This window comes from Prionailurus viverrinus, chromosome B2, assembly GCF_022837055.1.
Source record: "Prionailurus viverrinus isolate Anna chromosome B2, UM_Priviv_1.0, whole genome shotgun sequence".
Lineage (NCBI taxonomy): Eukaryota > Metazoa > Chordata > Mammalia > Carnivora > Felidae > Prionailurus > Prionailurus viverrinus.
The window spans coordinates 39,888,677-39,910,265 of NC_062565.1; the positions used below are offsets into that span (position 1 = coordinate 39,888,677).

Sequence of the window (21,589 nt, forward strand, 5' to 3'; positions counted from 1 at the left end):
CAGAAAAAACTCCATAATGAAGGGGGGCCTGGGTGGCTCAGTCTGTTGGGTGTCTGACTCTCAATATTGGCTCAGGTTGTGATCTCACATGGTTGTGGGATGGAGCCCCGCGTTGTCAGGGCGGAGCCTGCTTAGGATTCTCTTTCTCTGCCTCTCCCCTACTTGTTCTTGTTCTCAAAATAAATGAACTTAAAAAAAAGAAGGGGCGCCTGGGTGGCGCAGTCGGTTAAGCGTCCGACTTCAGCCAGGTCACGATCTCGCGGTCCGTGAGTTCGAGCCCCGCGTCAGGCTCTGGGCTGATGGCTCGGAGCCTGGAACTTGTTTCCGATTCTGTGTCTCCCTCTCTCTCTACCCCTCCCCCGTTCATGCTCTGTCTCTCTCTGTCCCAAAAATAAAATAAATAAATAAATAAATAAATAAATAAATAAAAGAAGAAGAAAACACCGTAATGACAATAAACAGTATCTTCCTGCAATATATCTAAAAATCAAAATTAATGCAAAAAATCCACGGTGCACAAAATGCCAACATTTTGTAAATCAATGCAGGGTCTAACCCTGAACTTGCACGATCCTGTCTCCCTGGCTTCACTCTAACCCCAGCCCTGGTTCCAATAAAACTTTATTTATGGAAACAGGCAGCTAGCTGGCAGGGCTGGAATTTGCTGATTTGGGTGTTTTAAATACTAAAATAATTGGATTAAAACGTTATGTATCTTGGCATCCTTCTAAATTTTGCACCCCAGCCAAGTGCCCCGTATACCTTACCCTAGTCCTGCTCCTGGACAACAGTGAAAGGATTGAGTTCGACACCGAAGGCCCCAATATTCATCCCTCCTGAAGCTCAGACAGATGCAAAGATTTCACCAGGGAAACGTATGGATGGTGGGGCTGGGATGTGAACTGTAGTCCCATGACAAGGCCCACCACCTGGCCATCAATCACATCCTACTGTGCTCTGTCCTGGAATGTTGATTTCAATGAGTGTTGATTTTTTAAACCTTTATTCATGTATAATAAACACACAACGAAGCACATGTACCTGAAACGCTCACCTTGCTGAATTTTCACAAACTGAGCACACCTGTAAAACCAGCATGTGGGGGATTCGATTCAAAGCCTATTTTACATTTCCAACAAAACAAACATATTAGTCCTGGGCCAGATTCCTAGGACTTGGGCGCAAGCAGGCGACTTGGGACCCTAAGGTCGGGGGACTGGACTGATCCAGAGTTTAGGGGCCCTGGATAGAGACTGAGAAGGGCGAAACGGTGCCCATCTAGGGGGTGTGGTTGAAGAGGGGGCCCTGTGGTGCAGGAGAGGGCAGACAGAGACGATCCCTGGAGACAACGTTCCCCCCACCCCCTTGGAGGAGGGCGAGGCCCACGCCGCTGGCCCAGGTAAGCCGGTAAGAATGCAGCAGTCGCCGAGCCGGGCGCGGGTGCGTCCCGGTGACTCAGCCCTTGCCAGGAAGGGGGAGTTCACTCTGCTCTCCAGAGCTCCCAGACCGCAGCCTGGTCCGGGCTGGCTCCCGGGGCGCCAGGCCAGGGCCCCGCAGCAGGCAGCCCGGCCCCGGGAGCGGGACCTTTCCTCCAGGCCCTCCCCCCCCCTTTCCGGTCGCAGCCACCTGGGGTCATCACAGGGACGCGGCCGCGGGTGGCGAGAGCGTGGCGAGCGAGCGCCGTGGGGCCACGGCAGTCCTGCCCCTGCCGCGACGGCGCCGCAGGGGCCTTCGAGCGGCGTAAGTAACGACTGCGGGGGCTGGAGGAGGCGGAGGAGAGGCCCCGAGTCACTCACTCGGCTCCCGGTGTCCCAGCCCCCTGCTTCAAGCCCGGGCTGGAAGGCGGGATTAGGCGAACTGGCCTGGCGCCGCCGCCTCCCTAATTGCTCACTGGCCGGCGTGGTGGGGCGCCCAGACTCGGCTCCGAGGCGGCCCGGGTCAAGTGTGGCCCAGACGCTGTCACCCCAGCGGCGGCCCCACCTGAGGATCATCCCACGGGCACGCCCAGCGGGCCGCAGGCTCCAAGCCCTCCCCCATTCTCGGGGACCTGGTCCCGGGGTCACGCTGAAGGTCCTCGCCCCCCACCCCCCACCTCGGGCTGTCTGATGGCGGCTCCTTCCTGTCCCCACGGCCCCGAGGAGGGACTCAGCTCGCGATCCAGATATGCTGTCGGGCTGTCCCTGCCTGGAGGGGCCCCTTCTCTCTTTCCCGAACACCCGCAGTTTGGAAGGCCTCAGACTCTGGTCTGGAGCCAAAAGAAGGGCTCAACTCGGAGAACCTCTCTTTGCCTCCAAAGTTGGTTTTCTGACACAAATTCCCACGCACAGCTGGCAGGGCCCGGGCAGGGGGCGGGGGTGGGGGGGGTGCGGATTAGGGATGCTCGGGGCTGCTACCGGACGCGGGAGGCTAGATGGTCACTAACCGGATTTCCCGGAGGGACAGCTTCTGGCGGAGTGGGCACGAGGTCTGTGAGCCCCAGGCCCCAGGCGGAGGGGGTGGGCGAAGGGTGCCCGAGGGCCTTGATCACTCCCATCTTTGGGACAACGAGATTTGGGGCCACAATTATTCAGACCATTGGCTCGAGGTGGTTGTGGTCACAGCGGTTTCTCTCTCTCTCTCTCTCTCTCTCTCTCTCTCTCTCTCTCTCTCTCCTGATTTCCCGAAAACTTTTGCAGAGTTTAGGGCAGGAGAAGGCGAGGGCGCGGCCCCTGGTGCGGCCCCTCGGGGCGCTGGGCCTGGGGGCGGGCGGAGATTTGGGGAGACTGGGGCCCAGCCCCGAAGTCGCGGAGGAAACGCGCGGAATCGGCTTCCTGTGGGGGCTCCGGCCGCGGCGCCCCGCGGACAGACGTGTCCGGCCCTGGCAGCGCCCGGCCCGGCGCGGGGAAGGGACGTGGGGGTGGGGGGGAGGGGGCGACGGGGAAGCCGGGGAGGGGGCGGGGAGAGGGTGGGCCTGGGAAGAGGGGAGGGGAGGGGAGAGGCGAGCGGGGGAGGAGCGAGGGGGCTGGAGAGGGAGAAGGAAGAAGGAAGGGGGCGAGCGGCGCGAGCTGGCGCCGAAATGGGAGAAAGGAGCGAGTGAGAGGGGAGGGGGCGCGGGGCGAGCGGCGGGGAGCCGAGCGGCCCCTCGGCTGGGGCGCCCTCCGCAGGCGCGCATGGCAGCCTCCGCGCCGTGATCCCCGCCGGCTGAGCGAGTAGCGCGCAGCTTGCACGAGTAAGTTGGTCGGGGACCGCGCTGGAAAGGGGGGAGGCGCGCGTCTGCGGCCCGATCACCCCCCCGCCCCTGCGCGTTCCCCCCTCCCCTGCTGGCGCTAGGGGAAGGTCGGCCTCGCCCGCTGAGCCCTGTTTTCTGCAGGTCCCGGGCCGATGTCCCAGGTGAGTGGCCAGCGCCCCCCTCACTGCGACGCGCCCCATGGAGCCCCCAGCGCAGCCCCGGGCCCAGGTAGGACCGCGGCTGAAGAGCGAGACTGGAAGGGAGCGGGGTGGGCGGCCAAGCCGGGGGAAGGAGGGGTGGGGGGGTGGGGGAGTTGGTTGGGGGGATTTGTTAATTCTCATTCCTCCTCCGGGAGACGCGGGGAGACGGTTCCGGGGAGCTTGGGTGGAGGTGGGGGTGAGGAGACTGGGTATGGGGACTGGGTCCAAGGAGAGTAGAGGGCTGGGGTGATGGGGGCAGGGCCGAATGGAGACGGCGGCTGCGCCAAACTGGCTCCAATTACCCCCACTCCCAACACCAGGCGCGCGCGCGCACACACACACACACACACACACACACACCCACACCCCGCGGTGTCTGTCCGTCTGGGACTTGTGTCCCAACCGTTTCTGCCCAGTGTGTAAATATTTATGGGGGCCTCAGGCTGGGGTTGGGGTGTCTGAGTCTTTCTCTCCTTCCCTTCCCCCAATCCAACGAGAGCCTAGCGCTTCCAGAAAACTTTTGTCCGCCGAAAGCTGCTGCAGGACCCGGCCCCTCCCCTCTTTGCCATCTTGTCTCCCTCGTCTTCCTCCCCACCCGGGCCTCGCCGCTCCCACCCTGCAGGCGCGCACGTACACACACACACACACACACACACACACACACACACTCCAACCAAGTGCCCATAGTTGGAGTGAAATGCCCCTTCCCCCACCTCGCAGGGTCTGTAACCTCTCTGGGATTCTTGCGGGAGCCTCCCACCCCAGGAAGGCTTTGCGACTCCCAGAGAGATACGGGGTGGGAGCCCTGAGGCTGTGGCTCTCAGTCCATTCTCCTCATGTGCGGATGTAAACTGAGGCTCACAGTGGCACGCGGGGCCCGGGAGAAGTGGGGGTTTGTTGGGGGGCAGTGTGGCGGAAAACAAGAATCTAGGCCCAGATTTCAGGACTTCAGCTCTAGGTTAGTCTCATATTCTTTTGCCTTCCTCTCACCCACCCCCACTCTCCCTTTCTCCCCTCTTTGAGACTCTGAATAAAGAAGGTCTGGTCCTGGGTCTCTGACACCAACTCCCTGCGTAGCCTTGGACAATTTCCTTCCCCTCTCTGGCCTCAGTCTCCACCTCTGCCCATAGGGGCCTGTGTGCCTGTTGGAGAGGCTGTCACCTCCCCAGGTCTATCTGGTGCACACCCAGGGCCACCTCAGTGGGGCAAGGACAAGTGGGAGATGTCTGGCCAAGGGCCAGCGCGAAGATGGGACTTATGTGCCTGCTGAGTATCCCCACTAGCCCTCAGATTCTCTCTCCTCTTTGTGGGGCCCTTGGAGCAGAGACTTCTGGAGAATAAGCTCCTCCAAGAAGTGGACTCCTTCTTCAGCCTGGAGAGAGAGGTTGGGGCGAGGGCCAGGAAGGATCTTTCTCTGTGTCTGGGAACCTCTCTCCCTCTCGGCTTCTCTCACCCCTCCTCACTTTCTGGGCCTCTCCTCTTTCTCTCCCACCCTCTCTCTCCCGCCCTGCCTTCTTTCTCTGCTCATCTGTTTTCTCCGCTCTCTCCCCCACTACCTCCTTGCAAGCTCGACTCTCCTGTGTGACCCATTCCGAGTGCTAGCAGGGAGCCGAGGGGGGTGGATGTGCTCAGGGAGGGTGGGCCACCTGGAGGGGTAAACTCTAGGCTGTAACTTAAGGCTCCCCCGACCCAGAGCCCCAGCGAGCCCCCTCCCCAGCCTGAGCTGGGCCAGACAATGTGGCTTTCATAACTCGAGGAGGCCTGGCTCTGCCGCCTTGGGAGAAAGAACCCTGCTGCCCAGGAAGCCCAAACCGCAGGAGACCCAGCCAAAACCCCACAGACGCCGAGACCAGAATCCCCCACACTCCCTGCTGAGGGCTGACAGAACAGCAAGGCCAGAGCGCTGCCTCTGGGGGCCCTGCTGGCAGGACAGCCTCGGAGCAAGTTCCCCCCCTCCCTCAGCCACCCAAGATGCAGACGGGGTGCAAGGGGACTCAGGGTAGCTCTGGCTGGGGCAAGTGGCCAAGCCCCCACACCCTTGGCTCCCCCAGTACCTCCTCCCCACCCACCCCTGTGAGCCCCGGAGAGCCTGGCTCCCTTACCCACGACAGATTTCTGTCCAGCACTGGGGCGTCACATTCCTGCTTTTGGTTCTAAATTGAATTTCCTGGGGAATTGGAGCCTTCAGACCTAAAATAAAACCAACCCGACCCAGCCTAACTGGCCAGCTCAAGCTGTCTTTAGTCCTCAGCCTGGTGGCTGGGATTGGGACTGATGTGTCACAAGTGTGCATCCAGTGAGCTCACATTCTCGCCTTCTTGGAGTCTGGAGCCAAGTGCTACCCCTAATCCTCACCCCCTCATTCTCCCTCCTGCCCCTGACCTGGGGCATTCCAAATTCCAGGACTCAGTCCTCACCAATGGAATATTTGTCGAGTGCCCACTGGGGGTGCAGAGATGAACCGTGACACCACGGGAGCAAGCTGGGAAGGGCTGCAGTCTGTCTGGTCGAGGAGCTGTGACCTCACTGTGAGATATAAGTAACAACAGGTGTTAAATGGGTCCTAAGTTCTCAGGAGAGGGGCCGCTCCAAGGAGGGACTATTGGCTTGAAGATCAAGGGAAGGCTTTCTAGAGAAAAGGGTGAAGCTGGAGCTGGGCCATGAAGGATAGGTTGGATTGGAGGAGTGGGAGAAGGGAGGGGTAGGGCCTTCCGGTCAAGAGGAGTGTGTAAGCAAGGGTGGATTGGTCAGAAGGCTCGGTGGTGACCTGAGACCATGGAGAGGTCCGGCTGCCTGGAAACAGAATCCCTGTCCATTCATCAGGCTGAAGATGTAGACTGAGGGGCCTTGAATGCCAGGCCAAGTAGAGACTGGGGTCCGAGGTTCCAGTCCCTACCCTCTGAGCAGAGAGATCCTGTCCCTCTCCAGAGACGGGCAGAAGTCCAAGGGGGAGCAGCCTGAATCCACTGCTCACAAGATAATGGAGAGGGCTGGGTTTGAGAGACCAGGCATTGGAGCTCCGGAACAAGGGCCCCAGAGTGAACCCATCCCACCGAAAGAAATTCCCCGTACTCTGCGGTCCATGAGCACCCCTCACCTTGGAGGACAGCAGGAGGAAGGAGCCCCCAGGGATCCTGCTGAAGTTGTGGGTCTCTCTACCTTCCCTCTTGGGCTTGCAGATTTAAACGGGACTTTTCCGCTCCCTTCTGGGAGGCCTTTCCAGAACTCAGGGCATTGGCTTGAACCCTATCCTGTGTCAGGGAAGAAAGTGTGTCAAGGCAGAGGGACTGCTGCCTTTCTATAGTTCCCTCTTGTGGATGGAGACCCTAGAGAGAGATGCAGGGCTGGGGCTTGGTCTCTTGGTTGAGCACTTGAGCTCCACCTCTCGTCTGACTTTTCTGCTCCATGGGCTTCTAGGGAAGGCTGTTTCCTGGTCCAGCACCTGGGCACTGGGCCATCTGAGTAGTATCTCGGTCATAGCTCAGGTCTCCCCGCCACTTCTTAATGCTTCCTCATTTTGCTTCCGTGTCTCTGGGCACTCAGCACGAGTTCCTTGTGCCCTCGGGGTCGCGTCTGTTGGGTCCCCTCCTCACTCCAGGAGGCCTGTCCTCTGTGTTTCCAGGTCACGATGACTGGAGTGGATTGTCTTTCCTCCCTAATAACCTTCCAGGTCTGAGCCTTGCCCCAGAATGGCCCGTTTCCTCCAGGAGGGCCTCCTCGGAACTTGGGCTGGGCTGTCTAACTTCCTGTCTGCACTGGCCTCGAGGTCACCAGCCCCATAGGTGACCTACAAGGAGAGACCGCCAGAGAGTGGCGACACTAGGGGTGGAGGGCAGAAATGGGGACCAGTCTCCCTAACCCCGCTTTCTCACCTTTATCCCTTTCCAACCCTGGAGGGGGGCCAAGGGAGCTGCAGTCCTGGCTCCCTCTGTGGCAGAACGGATGGTGTCATCCCGGTGCACCCCAGTGACCTCAGGAGAAAGCCTGGGAAGCGACCACAAGGCCCCAGTTCTCTAGGCTCACCAGCCTCAACGCCACCAAATGACTGTGGCTTCCCTTGTTCACGATGTAACCGTTCACCCTGGGATGTTGGCTTCCCGCTGCTATTCTTGAAATGTCTTTTTCCCCTTCTTTGCTGATTATCCAAGACCCAGTGTGGTCGTTGTCTTCTCCGGGAAATGTCCTAGAGACACAGCACGCACACTCACCCCTGGATGAGTGCCCATCTTCTGTGCTTCCACAGCCTAGCGTACCTCCTGCCCCTCAGTGTGTGTGACCGCCCCCCCTCCCCCACAGAGAACTCCTGGGGCAGTGACCTGGTCTGTCTCATTTTAGTCTACCCAGCACTTGACGTATTGTAAGTTGCATTATAGCTGCTTAATAAACGTTAAACCAATGGCGGAGGGAGGGCAGAAGGAAGGAAGGAAGGAAAGGGAGGGAGAAAAGAAGGAAGGAAGGAAAGGGACGAAGGGAGGGAGGGAAGAAGGAAGGAAGGAAGGAAGGAAGGAAGGAAGGAAAGGGAGGGAGGGAGGAAGGAAGGAGGGAAGGAAAGGGAGGGAGGGAGGGAAGAAGGAAGGAAAGGAGGTAGGGAAGAAGGGAGAATGGAAGGATAGAAGGAAGGAGGGAGGATGGATGGAAGGAAGGAAGGAAGGAAGGAGGGAAGGTGGAAAGAAGAAAGGAAAGGAGAGAGGGAAGGAAGGAGGGAGGACAGAAGGAAGAAAGGAAGGAAGGAAGGAAGGAAGGAAAGAAAGAAAGGGAGGAAGGAAGGAAAGGAGGGAGGGAAGGAGGAAGGAAGGAAGGAAGGAGGAAGGGGAAGGAGGGAGGAAGGAAGGAAGGAAGGAAGGAAGGAAAGGGAGGGAGGGAGGAAGGAAAGCGAGGAAGGAAGGGAAGAGAGGGAGGGAAGAAGGAAGGAAAGAAAGAAGGAAGGAAGAAAGAAAGGAAGGAAAGGGAGGGAGGGAAGAAGGAAGGGAGGGAGGAAAGGAGGGAGAGAAGAAGGAAGAATGGAAGGATGGAAGGAAAGAAGGAAGGAAGGAAGGAAGGAAGGGAGGGAGGAAAGGAAAGGAAGGGAGAGGAGAGGTTCATGAATGGCCCCCTACATGCCAGGGGACTGCTGAACATTTCATCTACTCTTTGAAACCCTGAGGGATAAGCACTAGGACCTGTCTTTACACATAAGGGAACACAGGTTCTGGTCACTTGCCCAAGCTGGTTACTGATAAAAGCCAGGGCGTGGGTCTTCCAGCTCCATGCTCAGGCCTTTTTCATGACACCACATGGGAGGGACAGTGCTGGCTGTCAGGGCCATGGCACGGTGTCTCTAGGGCCAAAGGCTGGAACGGGTCAGGCTCGTCCCTTCCTGGGAGTTAGGACTCAAACCCTGAACCTCCATGTTCGCGCCAGCTTGGTCTTAGCCCCCAGGAGCCATGTCTGAGCTGTTGTCTAGACCAGGCTCAGGGCTAGGAGAGGTGCCATCTGGTAGGCATTGCTCCTCCCCGGGTGTCTCTGTGCTCACCTACTCCTCTTGTCCCACCCGTATGATCTTCCAGAAGGCGTTTGACTCTGCTCTCGTTACCCCAGGTAGTGAGGGGGCTTTCACCGGGCCCAAAGAGTGGGTGGGGCTGGAGGGAACCCTCCCCCTGCCTCCCTGGAGCAGCCATGGTCACCGTGAGGGGCGCCCAACACATAACTGTGCTGCCCTCCAAAGATTCAGGAGCCCTGCGCCCCTCTCCCGCCCCGGCTCCTGTCTCTTCGAAGGGCCTGTGGTTTTCCCAGGCAGGTGTGAGCACATCCCTCAGTCTAGTGCTGTCTGTCCTGTTTACTTGGGTTCCCGGGGCCTCATCCCCTTGGCCATGGGGACCAGGATCTTTGGAACAAGGATTGCTCGGGGCCCAGGGAGGCAGCGGAGCCCCTGGATGGATCCCTCCCCTCCGGCTGCTCCCACCCCCCAGACCTGCATGCCCAGCCCTCATCGACTCCTCTAATGATCACCCTCCTCTCCCGACCCCCTTCTTTTGGAGAAGGACAGAGAAGGACAGCGTATGCATGCCCCTGTGTTCTCTGTGACTGAGTCCGTCTCTGTTTCCAAGACTAGTCTTTGTCTATCTCTCGGTCGCTCTGGGCGTGTCTCTCTCGGTCACTTTGTGTGGTGGGCACAGGCGGGTGTTGATCATTTACTCTCTGGGTTTCTGCCCGTTCTTTTTCTTCTCTGCCTGTGGCTCTCCTCTCCCTGTGCCCTTGTGGTCTCTGTGTCTCTCTGTGTCTCTTGTTTCTACGTCTCCCCTGCTTCCAACATGGCATGCAGTGGCGGGGGGGTGGGGGGTGGGGAGCACCCTCTCTGAGCCCCTGTTACCCTGAATACACAACCGGTGGTCTGATGACAGGATCAGGCTGCACCCTGTACCCTGTAATTGCCCGCCTGGCTCCGGGGCCCCATGACCCCCGACTTCACCCTCCCGGCTCCCAGCTTACCCTCAGTCAGGCCTTCCCGCACCCCAGGGGTGGCACCAGGGGGATTGGGAGTCCAGGCCCCTTTCTGCCGCCCTCCCCTACCTCCCATCCCCCTAACCCTCTTGCCCTGGGCCCAGGGGGCCCTAGTCTTGCCACCTCAGGAGCTGTGGGTTTGAAGGTTGCTCCATTTCTGCCTTCCGCCCACCCTGCACTGAGGGGCTGAGCTCCTCACTGTAATTACATGTGGCTGCGGTCCGCCTCTTCCCAGCCTCCTGGGCCGGCTCCCTGCCTCTCTTCCTGCCCGGCCCCTCCGCCTCAGGCCCGTCCTTCTCCTCACCCCCAGGTCTCTGATCCCTTCTCCTGCTCTCATCCTCTCTATTTGACCGGGCTTCGCCCTGTCACTCTCGCCCTTCCAGTAACCATGTTCCCTTCTCTGTCGCTTCTGCCTCTGTCCCCATCCTTACCTGCCTCCCCCTCACTTTCTCTCTACTGAACCTCCCTCCCGTCCCAGGCTGTCTGTCATGGGGCTTCTAGGGGCTCCCTCTTTCGGTGCCCAAACCTGCCTTCTGATGCTGTCTCTCTCTCTCTCTGCTTCTACCTTTCATTGTCCCTTTGGTTCTTCCCCTGTCACTCTTTTTTTTTTTTTAATTTATTTTGAGAAAGAGAGAGTGAGTGTGGGGGAGGGGCAGAGAGACTCCCAAGCAGGCTCTGAACTGATGCAGGGCTCGAACCCCCAAACCACGAGATCATGACCTGAGCTGAAGTCATGAGCCCCCCACCCCCATCACTCTCGATGCCTGTCCCTACTCTCCATCACTGACCATCTGTCTGTTCTCTCCTGCTCCGCGGTTCTGCCTCCTCTCCCCACTTCCCTTCATACTGCACATCGCTGGGGCGCCTGGGTGGCTCAGTCAGCTGAGCATCCGCCTCCTGATTTCGGCTCAGGTCATGATCTTGCAGTCTGTGGGACTGAGCCCCGCATCGGGCTCCGCACTGACAGAAAGGAGCCTGCTTGGGATTCCGGCTCCCTCTCTCTCTGCCCCTCCCCCACTCGTGCTCTCTGTCTCTTTCTCTCTCTCTCTCTGTCTCTGTCTCTCTCAAAATAAACAAACATTAAAAAAAAACAAAACACTGCACATCTCTGGCCCCTTTCCCTGACAACCACACGGACACATGTAAAAACATGCACTCACATGCACGCATACACACACACACACACACACACACACACACACACCCTTGATCACTCGTGGGTTTTGTTTTGGGAACTTTCTATTTTGGAGCCTGGCACTGTTGCCAGATAGGGTAAGGGCTGGGTAGCTGGTACAAAGAGACAGAGAATGAGGGCTCATGGCATTCTGGGCTGTGGGAAGGGGACCAGGGCTGGGCAGACAGGAGGGCACCAGGAAAATATACCTTCGTCGTCTGATTTTTCTCTAGCCCAGACCCAACCCCTCCTGCCTGAGCTGGAGGTAGTAACAGGATCCACGCACCCTGTGGAGGCAGCGCTAGAGGAGGACTCCCTGGAAGAGGCGGCACCCCCCATGCCCCAAGGCAATGGCCCTGGGGCCCCTCAGGCCCTGGACAGCACTGACCTCGACGGCCCCACAGAAGCTGTGACACGTGAGTCCTAGGGAGCCAGGGGATGCGGGTGGCAACATGGAGGGGTCGCGCCAGGGAATCCAATTCATACGGGCTGGCGGAAACGCAGCCGTCGCCCGCGGGAGCCTAGCGCAGGGCCAGGACCTTGAGGGGTGGGCGACAGAAAGGCATGGTCGCTGTCCTTTCTGTCTAGGAAAGAGACCGCCACAGACAAAATGACTGGTATAAGATCAGTTCACAAGGAGTGTGGACAGGCTCCAGGCGATATGGTTCAGGACAAGAGGGCGTGTGGCCGTATGAAAGGAAGAAGGGGGCTGGGGGTGCTGGGGGCAGGGAGCCAGAGCAGAGCCCCGCTGGATCGCACCTTTCCGGGCGTCAGGGGTGAAGAGGCAGGAGAGGAGCCCCCAGCTGCCCTGGGCAGAAGGGAGCCCACCCCCAGGCTTGGCTTGAGGAGGCCTCCGAGGAGGTCCTGGAGGGAGGGAATTCTTCCCCTTCGCTCTCGAGAGAGGCGGAGGGGCAGCCAGAGCCATTTGTATTTAATAATAAGATCCACAAAATCCGTAGACACATTTGCCCTTTCCAACCTTCTCTCCCTAAAGGATCTCACGAGCTCTTCAAAGCAGCCTGTAGCGAGGCAGCAGGATAGCTCTTGCCAAGCCCATTTTACAGATGAGGAGACTGAGGCACACAGAACCACTCAGCCTGGACACAGCTGGGGAACTCGGGTCTCCCGGCCCAGTGCTCTCTCCTATGCCTTCCTGCCCAGCTGGCAGGGCTCAGCAGGGAGCTGCCTTCAGCCAGGGCATCTGGGGCTAAGTTGGACTCCCTGGAAGTCGGGGTTACTAAATCCTGCTAGCGCACTGCCCTCAGCCTCCTCTAGACACACCCACCAGCAGAATCGAGAGAAAGAGGTCAGCGCCGTGGCCACAGAGGAGGGGGCCTGGATGGGAGTCGGACAGACACCTCTGTGTCTATGGGCCCGAGTGTTTGCTCTGTGACTCAGTCCCCACGGCCACCCCCACGGCTATGGCCACAGGCAAGCTCTGTGTCTGCCCGAACTTCCCAGGGCCCTCAGCTCACCACACACTCCCGCCCTCTGGTCACTGTGCCCATGTTTAGGCATCAGGGCAGGGGGCACGGAAGCTGGCCAAGGACTCGGGCCGGTCTCCCGCCACCACGGGGCCAAGAGGTGGGAGCAGGATGATTCAGGCCTGGCTGCTTCCCATGGCCTTACCCCTGTTTACCCAGATGCAGGCACCAGCCACACCTCAGGGCCAAAGGCTCCCAGCGTGGAGCTGCTCCAGAGCCCTGCTCCCATCCTCTCCTGACTCCCCACCTGGTCCTCGGCTCCTTTCTCACAGCCTCCATCCCCTCCCCACTCCACTTCCTCGCTGTGGAATCTTGGGCAGGTTTTACCCTCTCCACACCTCAGTTTTTTCATCTGTGAAATGGGGCCAGTAATAGTCGATGTGTCACAACTACGACACAGAAAGCTCTCGGCACGGTGCTGGTACCTCATCACAGCTCCACACGTAAGCTACTAGTTCCGAGACTAGTGATGGTTGTGATGTAGCAGCTATTCCCCAGTCCTCCGTCTCCCAGCCTCTCCTCCCTTCCTGCCTCTGCGTCCCGAGACCCAGCTCTTAGCCTCCAGGCCGGGCCCACCTCCGACATTTACTAGCTGTGGGACCTTGGACAAGTTACTGTACTCCTCTAGGACTCCGTTTCCTCCTCTGTGAAAGTTGGGTCCTGCCCTATGGAGATACTCAGAGGCTTTGGTGAGAGAATCAGCATGACAAGTGCTTAGAAGGGTGGAGGCGAGCAGTCAGTGCTCCCTGACTGGACGTGACCACCACCAGTTCTTAGAAGGCCCAACCAGGGGACGCTTCCCCAGTCAGGGGACGCTCTGAGGCCACCTTCCCCTCTCCTCAGCCTGCCGGGACTCGGGGACCCAGACCCCAGTGCGTAGAGATGGAAGTGTCCCGCACTTACACATTTACAGAGTCCTCCCCAGGGGTCAGCAGCCCTGAGTGGCTGAGGGGTCCCAGAGCTCTGCTTCTCCCTCCCCTCCCCAAACACACACACACACACACACACACACACACACACACGTGCGCACACACACACACACACACACACATACACACCTCCCCTCATCTCTTGTGAACAGAACCATGCCATCCAGGTGAGCAAACCTGAGGTGAGGAAAGGGACTGGGTGCTTTGGGGGGGATCCCCAGACCCAGCTTCCCTGTACCCCACTGATGAAGCTGAAGTTTGGTCCCTCAGCCTGAGATGGGGACTCAGAGAATTCCTGGCCTCGGGGGGGCCCCCCCTCCCCCACCGCTGGCCTCTCTTCCCTTGTCACCCTTCTCACCCAGACCCCCAGGGCCCCACAGCAGACTCTGCCAGCCACCCCACAGAGGCGGACAGGGCAGGGGAGCCGAGGGGAAGAGAGGGGCTGTGAGGGCCCCTGGAGTCCAGGGCCAGGGCGTTCATCTCCAAACAGATGTTTCCAATAAATCACCCAGCACACGAAGGGCAAAAACAGCTGGGGGCTTGGCAGGGGCCGAGGTGAAGGTTAACTGCTTCGCTGCTGTCCTTCCTCACCCCAGCCAAACAGTCTTTACCCCTGACCACCGCCCCTCTTGCCAAAACCCCAGGACTCCAAGGGCAGGAGAATGGAGTTCATGTGGGGTAAGAAGATGGGGTCCAGGGCTCTGAGTCCCTCCTCTTGCCTTGCACCTCTGTCTTTTCTGGAGGGAGCACTGGCCTGGGAGTCATGGGCCAGGCTCAACTCTGCTATTTCCTGGTGTGCCTCCGGGCACATCAGTTCTGCTCTCTGGGCCTCAGTTTCCCCATCTGCAGAATACAAGGCCGGCTAGTTGGCCTGTGGTGTATCTAAGGACCGGGCCAGAGCTCTGGGAGGTTGTGGCCCCCCACGCCGGGGTCCCCCATTAACCTTTCTCATTATCTCTCTAGGCCAGCCTCAGGGGAACCCCTTGGGCTGCACCCCTCTAGTGGCGAATGGCTCAGGCCACCCCTCGGAGCTGGGCAGCACCAGGCGGGCGGGGAATGGTGCCCTGGGTGGCCCCAAGGCCCACCGGAAGTTGCAGACGCACCCGTCTCTCGCCAGCCAGGGCAGCAAGAAGGGCAAGAGCAGCACCAAATCTGCTGCCTCCCAGATCCCCCTCCAGGCGCAGGAAGGTAAGCACCCCATCCCACCTCTCCCTGGGAGAGGCCTCCGAAGGCATGATGCAGCAGCATTTTCACCAGGTTGCTCGTTAGAAGTTCAGTCTCAGCCCCACGCCAGGCCTACCGGCTCTGAACCTCTGGGTAGGGCCCAGGAGACTGGCCTGGGAATCTGGCCAACTACACCTGGTGGGTAAATCGAGGCACGGCTGCGTTCTCAAGACCAGCCCCTCCCCATCTCTGCTCACGGAGAGTTGCCGTAACAAGGAAGAAAACCATGTGGGCTGAGCCTGTGTAAGCCACCCCATTTCTGGAAACACAGCTTCCCTCAAGGAATGGACCCTCTGTTTAGTGAGAGCAGGACACCCAGCAGAATAAAATGAGGCACCGTCATCAGATACTCACATGGGGGTGCAGCGAGGACTGTGTGCTCCGGCGGGGGTGGGTGGGGGGCGCCGTGGTGCGGCGGGAGGTCAGAGAACCCAGATACGCCAGCCATCGTTCCTGCAATGCAGAGGCGCCTCTGCAGGGCCGCCCTGGGCAGCCAGCTTTCCCGCCTCATGAGGCATCAGTTCAGCATGGGTGACGGCCCCCTGTAGCTCAGTGGTACTTGACCTTCACCCCAGAATTTTTAAGTGAGCCCTGTCCACTCGGGGGGACTCCGTCCGGCCTGGTCTTCTGCAAACAGGATTCAATGTGCACATTTGCACGTAATGTGTTCACCAACCTTCCCACAGAACAGATTCTGCCCAACAGTCTTAATTATGAAGGGAGTGTTCATTCATTTAAAATGTACTGCGCATCTGCTACGAGCCAGGCCCTGTGCTGGGTAACCAGTCCGTGGCCTCTAAAGCTCTCATGAGAAAGACAAACAGGTAATCACCATATGGGGTGATAAATACACTGACAAAGCCACACACTGGAGATTATGCAAACAACCCCAGGGGACCCCACACCAGCCCAGAAAGCTGGGTTAGGACGAGTCTGGGCAGGCTCCCGAGGTGTCTGAGCAAGCTTTAAAGGGTGAGTAGGAGTATCTAGCCAGGAGGGGCATTAACACAGAAGTGAGAAATGGCTAGTTTGGCTATATCATGAAATTATGTAAGGAATGGGGAAAGGTGAGACTCCAAAAAGGCAGGGGCTCTGGGGGTGGGAGGCACCTAGTTAACTCTACCCTGGACCTAGACTTTATCTGGAAGGCAATAGGGAGCCATTGAAGGTTTTAAACAAGGTAGTGACTTCCATCGGATCTGCATTTGAAGAGAACGCCCTCGTTCAGTTTGCAGGTAGGTTGCAGGGGCTCCGAGCTGTCCCTCCACACAGTCCCTCCACACAGAAATGAGGCGGGAGAGTCAGATCCCCCGTGGTGTGAGACTCTCTGGAGGGGAGGCCAGGGGCCCACCTGCCGCGTGCCCAGCCCCTGGGAGGGATGCCAGCTCAGCATCCTGGCAGCACACTGAGTGGAACCAGCCTGCCTGGTTTGGGTTCCCAGCTCCACCGTTTCCCCGCTGGCTGCCCAAGGGTAGGCTCACGCGTTAATTCAGCTACCATTTACTTACCTCGATGTCAGGCACCTTCTAGGGACTAGTAACATGCCAGTGACTACAGCGGACAAAGACGCCTGCCTTGCATGTTAGTAGGAGGAGAAAGCTGTGCAGAGCCATGGAAGGTGATAAGTCCTGGGGGTAGGGAGGAGGCGAAGCAGCCCAGGGGCGGGGCTGAAGGAGCTGGGGTGCGGCCAGCAGGTCACAGAGATGGTGGTTGTAGAAAGCCACAGCAGAGTGATCCAGGAGGACAGAGTGTGGGAGGAGATCAGGTCACGTGGGACCGTGGGGGCCACTGTGAGATCTCTCTGAGCACAGGAGGGATGGACTCCACTGAGGTTTTGCAAGGGTCCCTCTGGGCTACTGTGTGGGGAGTGGGTGCAGGGAGGGGTAGTCAAAGGCAGGGAGTGGGGCGACCAGTGAGAGAGCAGCAGAATGGCAGGATTCTGCTGGGTCTAGTTTGAAGTGACTTCTCTGTGCCTCAGTTTTTTCATCTGCAGAGCGGGGCTAAGAGTGGCCCCATCTCATGGAATCCTTGCAAGTTTAAATGAGTTTCATTCATGCCCAACACTTAGAACAGTGCCTGGGACGGGCTACCACTCGGTGCGTGTGTTAAATAAATGACTCAGGGTGTCGAAGAGTGAGCCTCGGGATCCAGACCGCCTGGGCTCAGACCCTGGCTCTGAAGCCAACGGGGCAGGTGCATGTAACTCTCTGTGCCTTGGGGTCATGCCCTGGAAAGAATCCCCATTTCTCTGAGCTGTGGGAGGGTAGGGGAGCGCTCGTGAGCCCCCTGTGGCTGGGTCCCTGGCCCCTCTGCTGTCTCACGGCCCTGTCCCCCCACCCGTGCCCGCAGACTGCTGCGTCCACTGCATCCTGTCCTGCCTGTTCTGCGAGTTCCTGACGCTGTGCAACATCGTCCTGGACTGCGCCACGTGCGGCTCCTGCAGCTCCGAGGACTCGTGCCTCTGCTGCTGCTGCTGTGGCTCCGGCGAGTGCGCCGACTGCGACCTGCCCTGCGACCTGGACTGCGGCATCGTGGACGCCTGCTGCGAGTCCGCCGACTGCCTGGAGATCTGCATGGAGTGCTGCGGCCTCTGCTTCTCCTCCTGACCGCCGCCGCCCCCGCAGGGTCCCTCGCGCCCGCAGCCCGGGGGCGGGGACGCGCGAGGCCACCTCCGCGGAGGCGGTAGGGGGGGGGGGGGGCGCTGCAGCGCCGCCTCCTCGCGGTTCCCGGGACCGACGGTGGCCCCGGACACCCGGCGGGCGGGCTGGGGTGGGAGCCGCGCCTGGCCCCGCGGCCTGGGCTGCGGAACACTGTGAACGTGGGGCGCAGGGACGCGGGGGAGGCGGGGTCGGCGGGCGGTGCGCTCCTCTACCTCTCACCGCCCCTGGCGCCCGCCTCCCGCCACCCAGGCTCTGAGGACAGCAAAATGTGAAGTGAGACACCCCAGCCCGCCCTGGGCCAAGCCCCTCCCCAGTCTCCTTCCTGGGACCCGTGGGGGCCTGACCCCTGCGGTGACCCCCTAAGTCCCCCAGAGGGCAGGGCTGGGCCAGAAGGGACGGGAACAGTATAGAGAAGACTGGAAGGGGGGAGAGGGAGGGAATGGAGGGAGGGTCTGTTCTATTTGTTGCTGTAAATAAAGTTATTTGTCCAGCTCAGATTTCCTCGGCTCTCGTGACTACTCACGAGTCCACGGACCCCGAGACTCTGAAGCAAACACCCACCTCCCCCCTCACACACACACACACAAAGCACCCAAATGGATGAGCCTTCCTTGTGGGGTCCCTTCTCTTCATGTTCCCCTCCCTCCTTCACGGTCCCCCGAAAGGCAGCAAGGGTCCAGACTCCCCACCATTATTTCCCTCTTCCCATCAAAGGGAAGGGGGGAAGTCCAGGGAGGGAAGAGTTAACCCTTGGCATAGAATTAATTAACAACAGATGTGTTCGGGTTTTGATTAATTAATCTCCTGCTGACTCCTGCTTCTCGAAGCCCTTTCCGTGATGGCTCTGAAGCTTGGGTGCCGCCTGTGTCGGTGGCAGAGCAGTGTCCGGGGAGGGGTCGACTCAGGACGGCGCAGCCTGGGCTTGCCCCCCCGCTGGCCCCGGAAAGCAAGCGTGGCTTGCATGGGGGTCACTCAGCCCAGCCTCCAGTCCCCTGATTGTCAGGGGGCCTGAGGAAGAAGAAAACTGGCAGGACTAGCAGAAGCCTGGGAGGCCCCATGGCCAGAGCCCTCCTTGTCTGCAAGGCAGGACAGCACTGAGCACTGCAGGAGGGGGTTCCAACACTGGAGAGGCCTGGCTGGGCTGAGCCTTCCCTACCCCATCCCCGACCAGGAGAGCGTCAGGAGGGGCCCAGGGTGAGTGAGAGAGAGAACATCCCGTGGTTGGACTTGTACCATCTTGAGGAGAAGACAGGGCTGCAGAAGGCCTTGTAAACTTGAGAAATGGGTGGGCACCGCTTCCAGGAACAAAGGCTGGAATGGCCCGGAGGAATTCTGGAAGGAAGGAGCTCAGAAAAAGGGCCAGATGAAATCTCAACTCTCTTAAGGAGTGTCCTACGAAGGAGCAGCCCATGACTTTGGGAGGGGGGTACAGTTGTAGCAGGAGGAGGTAATAAGAGGTGGTGAGAAAGATTTCCCCGCCGGCCTCCTCTACACCAGCTCCCCCCACCCCTGCCTCCCATGCACAGGTACACAGCCCTCACTTTCCCAACATCAAGGTTTCCCCGACCTCTAGGACCACATAGGAAACTCAGGACCCGGAGAGGAAGGGACCTACCCAGGGTCACATAGTCAAAATGGAAGCCAAGAGAGAAACCCCATCTGCTTGGCCCCCCAGTGTTCATTTATTTGTCTGTGTATCTGAATTTTTGTGCTTAGATATTGCATGCCCAAAGTACAAAAGGCTCTGAAGTCTAGCCTGTGCACATACAAGCCTTTACACCTATTTTCTGCCTGCCTTCCTTCCTTTCTCTCTTTCTTTTCTATTTTACAAAGATGTCAAGGTTCTAGACACATTGTCCTACACTGTTTTTATCCCTTGACCATTTGTCCCGGGGACCTTCCTAGCACACTGAAAAGCGGCCTGAAGTTCCACTGAAGGATGAGCCTCCGTCCAGCTCCCCGGCTCCTGCTTACTCCCTTCCAGTTATTTCTCTGCCACAAACAAGGACATGCGCTAACATGCCCTTTTCCGTGAACAAGCCGTGGCTGTAGAATATTTGAAAGGTGGGATTGCTGTGACTTTGACACGACCGCCCCGTCGCCCTCCATGGCCACAGAAGCGCCATTTTTCTCACTGCTGTGGCTCTTTGTCCTGAGGAGGGCGGACAATGATGGGGGGCTCCCATTCAGTCCCTGCTCAACCTCAGGTCTTCCCGAAGGCTGGGGTCTGAGGGATGTGAGGGAGGCCGGGAGGAGGGGTGGGGTGCTCCCGACCAACTTGAGGTCTGGTCCAGGTGGGCAGGAAGGCCCCCTCCCTGGCCCTGGCCCCTCATGGGGACCGTGGCAGGAAGAGGTGCCTCTGCTATCCAAATATCGATTTCCTGCTGCAGACTCTGGGCTGTTTTCTTTAGGACAGTGGCTGAAACCTGAGAGGCTGAGCTGGATGGGGGCGGGACAGGGGCAGGATTCAGCCAGCCTCCCCCCGGTACACACACACACACACACACACACACTCACTCATTCACTCACACTCACAGACTCTCCTTACAGTCACGTACCCACATACATTCTGCAAAGCCACAGCACTCACATGCACACCACACCCACATGTATATGCACTCAGGCTCTTCACATTTTCAGAGCCCACAGCCACGGCCAGCCCTGGTCAGCCTGGGGCTGTGCTGCAGAACCCAATGTCCACTCCCGCGGGTGCGGGTTCCAGCACTACCTCTGCTGCGGGCCCCAGGGAAGAGGCTCTTTCGCTTGGCCTCACTTTCTTTATGTAGACAATGGGACATCAGTGAGACTCTGGAAATCTAATGGTCACCACAGGGTTGGAACAGGAGACCAGCCCCCTGTGGCCTAGGAGACTTCTTGACTGGGCACGCATCATGTCCTGAGCCGTCTAACCCAAGACAGGCATTACCACACTGACGGGCGGAGAAGCTGGTGAGGCCAAGTTCAGTTGTCTCTGGCCAGGATTGCCCGAGACCACCAGGTGATCTTGTGTGCCAGACTTTGCCCCATGACGGAGCAAGTAGCATAATGAGGGGCTGGCTAATGAGGGGAGGGGTGGGCAGCCCCCCCTCTGCCTGCATAGCGGCTATCAGCTTCTCCCCATCCTTTAGCACATTTCATTAGCATCCCAATTAAATCGGCTGGTACCCAGGGCTGGGCGGACGCAGCCACACGCCCTGCCATTCCATGGCTCTGGGGCTGCCAGGACGGGACACCTGTAAGCAGCCTGGATGCTGGATTGCCTGCGGCCACTCGTGCCCTAGGACATGTGCCAACACCACCCCCCCTCCCCAACCAGGGAGAGTAAGGGACTGAGGGCTGGCCCCTCAGCCTCTCGAGTGGCTCCAGACACTCCCCATTGCTGAGCAGTGGGAAGGCGGTGTGGTGGCTCTGAGGACTGGGCCTGTGTGAGGAGGGGTGGGGAAGAAGCAGGACAGGAGCCTCAGGCTACACGTGGGGGCAGCAGAGGGGACAGAGATCACGGACCGGGCCCCTTGTCACCTCCATGTGTTGCTTCTCTCCATATTCTGACCCTTCTGGAATGATGTGGAGACGCGGCATGGGGTGGTCCCATGGGCACAGCCCTCCTGTTGACCCAGCCATCCCTTCCCCCTTCACCTCCTGCAGAGGAAAGCGCCCTCCCGGCCTTCTCCCTGCCCCTCTTCTGGTTTTATTACCTTTCCCCAGCCCTGTAGCAGCCTCTACAGTCCGCAAGGCCTGCCATCTCTGGCTGTGCCTCTCTCCAGGTTACAAGCTCATTCCCTCCTACTACACACGGGGAGGGTGACAGTCAGGGGTGGGGGGGGGAGGGGTGGGAAAAGGAAGCGTGTTCATGCACCGTGTCTACCTGACATTTCTCATTTTGCCACCTCGGGCCCCAGGGTCCTCCTCATCCCTGGGCCCGTCACCGCGTCAGGGGATGGAGGGCTATGATGGGCCAGGGCTCTGTGGCCAGGGACAGTGGGTTAATTGGCTGCCCCTCCAGAACCATGTGGAATCCAGGAGCGGAAGTTTCTCGAAGAAGTAGGGGTGCCGTAACAAAAGGGGGGGATGGTCTGGCAGATGAAAACAACAGAAGTCACGATGGGCCCAGACTACTGCGTGCGGGAGGCCTGGCCAGAAAACATGAATGGTCAAGTGCAGCTCAGTCAGGGCATCTGGCCAGAGAAGAGAAGTCAAAGACAGTGACCTTCAAATCCCTGAAGCCTGAGA

General features: G+C 59.2%; 1 protein-coding gene across 2 annotated transcripts; it reads left to right on the plus strand.

Annotated features, from left to right (window-relative positions):
• Nucleotides 1–1,441: 1,441 nt before the first annotated feature.
• On the plus strand, nt 1,442–17,798 carry MDFI (MyoD family inhibitor). 2 transcript variants are annotated; one of them, XM_047860863.1, is made up of 5 exons: nt 1,442–1,740; nt 3,350–3,436; nt 11,296–11,478; nt 14,439–14,663; nt 17,049–17,798. In XM_047860863.1, exons 2-5 carry the CDS (start codon nt 3,361–3,363, stop codon nt 17,303–17,305), a joined length of 741 nt encoding a protein of 246 aa, XP_047716819.1. In that variant the 5' UTR covers nt 1,442–1,740; nt 3,350–3,360; the 3' UTR covers nt 17,306–17,798. The 2 variants fall into 2 exon arrangements, with proteins under 2 accessions (XP_047716819.1, XP_047716820.1); XM_047860864.1 differs by lacking the exon at nt 1,442–1,740 and adding an exon at nt 3,040–3,208.
• The last annotated feature ends 3,791 nt before the right edge of the window (nt 17,799–21,589 follow it).

Bases quoted from the DNA above. Each gene is read 5' to 3' on its own strand.
- MDFI (XM_047860863.1), top strand. From the start codon at position 3,361: ATGTCCCAGGTGAGTGGCCAGCGCCCCCCTCACTGCGACGCGCCCCAT. The intron at 3,437-11,295 runs GTAGGACCGCGG...ATTTTTCTCTAG, and splicing joins CAGCGCAGCCCCGGGCCCAG to CCCAGACCCAACCCCTCCTG. The intron at 11,479-14,438 runs GTGAGTCCTAGG...TTATCTCTCTAG, and splicing joins CCCCACAGAAGCTGTGACAC to GCCAGCCTCAGGGGAACCCC.